We start from the raw sequence: 2,500 nt of genomic DNA, 5'->3' as shown, positions 1-2,500 counted from the left end.
CTTGTAGCTTCGTTACAGTTCATGTAATATCCAGTACCGTTGTCCCTGACATTGTTATCCAGTTTATTACTGTTGCTTTCCCTAATGATATTACTACCAAAGATCCCGCTTTTATCGGGTCCGTAGGCCTTACAAGTGCATTGTGCGTGTATTAATAATTACTCTGAGCTGTCCTTCATTCTCCCAGTTCTGGTCCGTGTACGTGCCGTGCGAGGCGCAGTACATGAACACCGTGCAGCTATTGCTGGAGCAGATTGATGCCATCAAGAGGCTGCTCACCGCCAGCCCCAAGGAGACCACGCTCGTCACGTCCTCAACAGGTAACTCCCGCGAACGCTGCAGGGGTGATATACGGACACACGGACACGCACAGCGACGCGTGGTGCGGGAGAGAAAATTATCAGACTTTTCAACCTCTTTCACGCAGACATAATGAAAGAATTTGGATGTGGGCGTGTGTCGAGCCTGCTGGGCGTGGAGGGAGGCCATGGGCTGGGCAACAGCATGGGCGTGCTGCGGGCGCTTTACGATTTAGGCGTCCGGTACGTCACCCTCACCCACAAGTGCCACACTCCATGGTAAGTGCCGTGTGAATTGTTCAGCGTTGCGACAGTAATATACACAAGTATTTACAATACTTGTGTATATATACGAGTACATATATACATACATCATCATCAATAACGGTATGCTCATGTTTGAGCAGCCGTGGATCTCTCCACCATCTTTCGCCACTCAACTCGATCTTGCGCTTTTCTTCCCACTTGTACAATCGACAGCCCGCAAATATCTTTGATGTTGTCGCTCAGTCTTGTCTTTGGTTTGCCTCTTCCTCTGTTTCCTATCACCATCCCTGTCAGCGTTTTTCTCAATACTTTTACTTCTCATCACATGACCAATAAACTTTAATTTCCTTTTGTTCAAGATGTCCAACAGCTGGTCTTTACAATTTATTTTTCTCAGCACTTCATCATTCGTTTTCTTTTCTGTCCAGTTAATATGTAGTACTCATCTGTAACACCACATTTCAAAACTATTAACCTTTTTCTTGTCTATCTTCTTCAGCACCCAACACTCAGAACCATATGACGCAATTGGGAAAACTAATGAGTTCAATAACCTCAGCTTTGTCCGTAAGGTAATGCTTCAGTCTTTCCAGATGTTATTGAGAGCAACTGTGGCATTTTTGGCAATGGTAATTCTTCTTTTTATCTCCGGTGAATCATCATATGTATTAGTTAAAACAGCTCCAAGATAAGTGAACTCTTTCACATTTTCCACAACCACTCCATTGATTGTAACATGTTCATCATCGTTCATTGCCGTCATCTTCGAATCTTCATGATCTTAGTTTTCTTGGCATTAAGAAACAAACAAGCCTTTTCGCTTGCTTCTCTAACTTTATCTAGTAGTTGTTGTAGTTCAGTGATACTGCTGGCAATTAAAATTATATCATCGGCGTATCTTAGATTTGATATTTTGTATCCTCCAACATCTACAGTTCCTTCAAAATTCTCTAGAGTACCTCTCATAATTGCTTCAGAATATATATTAAAAAGGTGCGTAGACAGAATGCAACCTTATCTGTTAACCCATAAGTGGTTCTTACAGCTGTTTGTTGTTGGTCATACATGGCTTTTATTAGATGGATGACGTGTTTTGGAAATTTCATATCGTTCATGTTATTCCAGAGGATATCATGATCAACAGTATCAAAAGCTTTCGAGTAATCGATGAAACACAGGTATAGGTCTTTCTGATGTTCTCTGTTTTTTTCTATGATCAATTTCAGATTTAGAATCTGTTTTTTGGTACCTTTTCCAGGGCGAAAACCTGCTTGTTCGTCTGCAATTTCTTCTCTTAACTTTCACTTCATTCTTTCAGCAATAATTTTAATTAATGCAATTGTCCTGTTATTGTTGCATTGGAGTGCGTCACCTGTTTTAGGTATGGGAGTAAAGACTGATTTTACCCAGTCTTCTGGCCATCTTCTTTCATTCCAAATTTTCGTACAAAGTTTGTAGAAGTATTCAACACTTTCGCCAGCATTCTTGATTAGTTCTGCTGTTATTTCATCTATTCCTGGGCCCTTGTTATTCTTTAAATCTTTTATGGCTTTTATAACTTCGTCTAGCAGTGGCGGTGGTTCATCTTCGCTGTCATTGAGTCTAATTAATGTTGTTGTTAGATCTTTATCCTTTTTGTATAGGTTGGAACAATATTGATTCCATCTATCTTTGACTTCTTTTCCATCACATAAAACAAGTCTATCTTCAGTTTTGATAGTGTCCACTGTAGGTTTAAATTTTCGTGTGATGTTTCGTACTCCTTGGTAGAGTTCTTTAGTTGTCTTATTGATAGAACAGTTTTCAATTCTCTGGCAATGTTCATTTAAATATTTTTCCTTATCTCGTCGCAATAATCTTTGATTTTTTTTTTTTTTTATTACTTCTTCAACTGGATTATTGATACCCTTTGATTTTAGGCATCTTCTTGTTTC

General features: G+C 39.6%; 1 protein-coding gene across 1 annotated transcript in view; it reads left to right on the top strand.

The window, feature by feature from the left end:
* Positions 1–2,500, top strand: part of LOC119578377 (dipeptidase 1-like) — a 63,187-nt gene that overhangs the window by 19,718 nt on the left and 40,969 nt on the right. Inside the window, exons 2-3 of the mRNA XM_037925972.1 lie at positions 188–320; positions 428–578. Of these exons, the coding sequence (XP_037781900.1) occupies positions 188–320; positions 428–578 (284 nt within the window). The remainder of the gene's footprint in view (positions 1–187; positions 321–427; positions 579–2,500) is intronic.

This window comes from Penaeus monodon, chromosome 11 (assembly GCF_015228065.2).
Source record: "Penaeus monodon isolate SGIC_2016 chromosome 11, NSTDA_Pmon_1, whole genome shotgun sequence".
NCBI lineage: Eukaryota > Metazoa > Arthropoda > Malacostraca > Decapoda > Penaeidae > Penaeus > Penaeus monodon.
The sequence above is the reverse complement of the archived record's forward strand: the minus strand, read 5'-3'. Positions and strand labels throughout refer to the sequence as shown.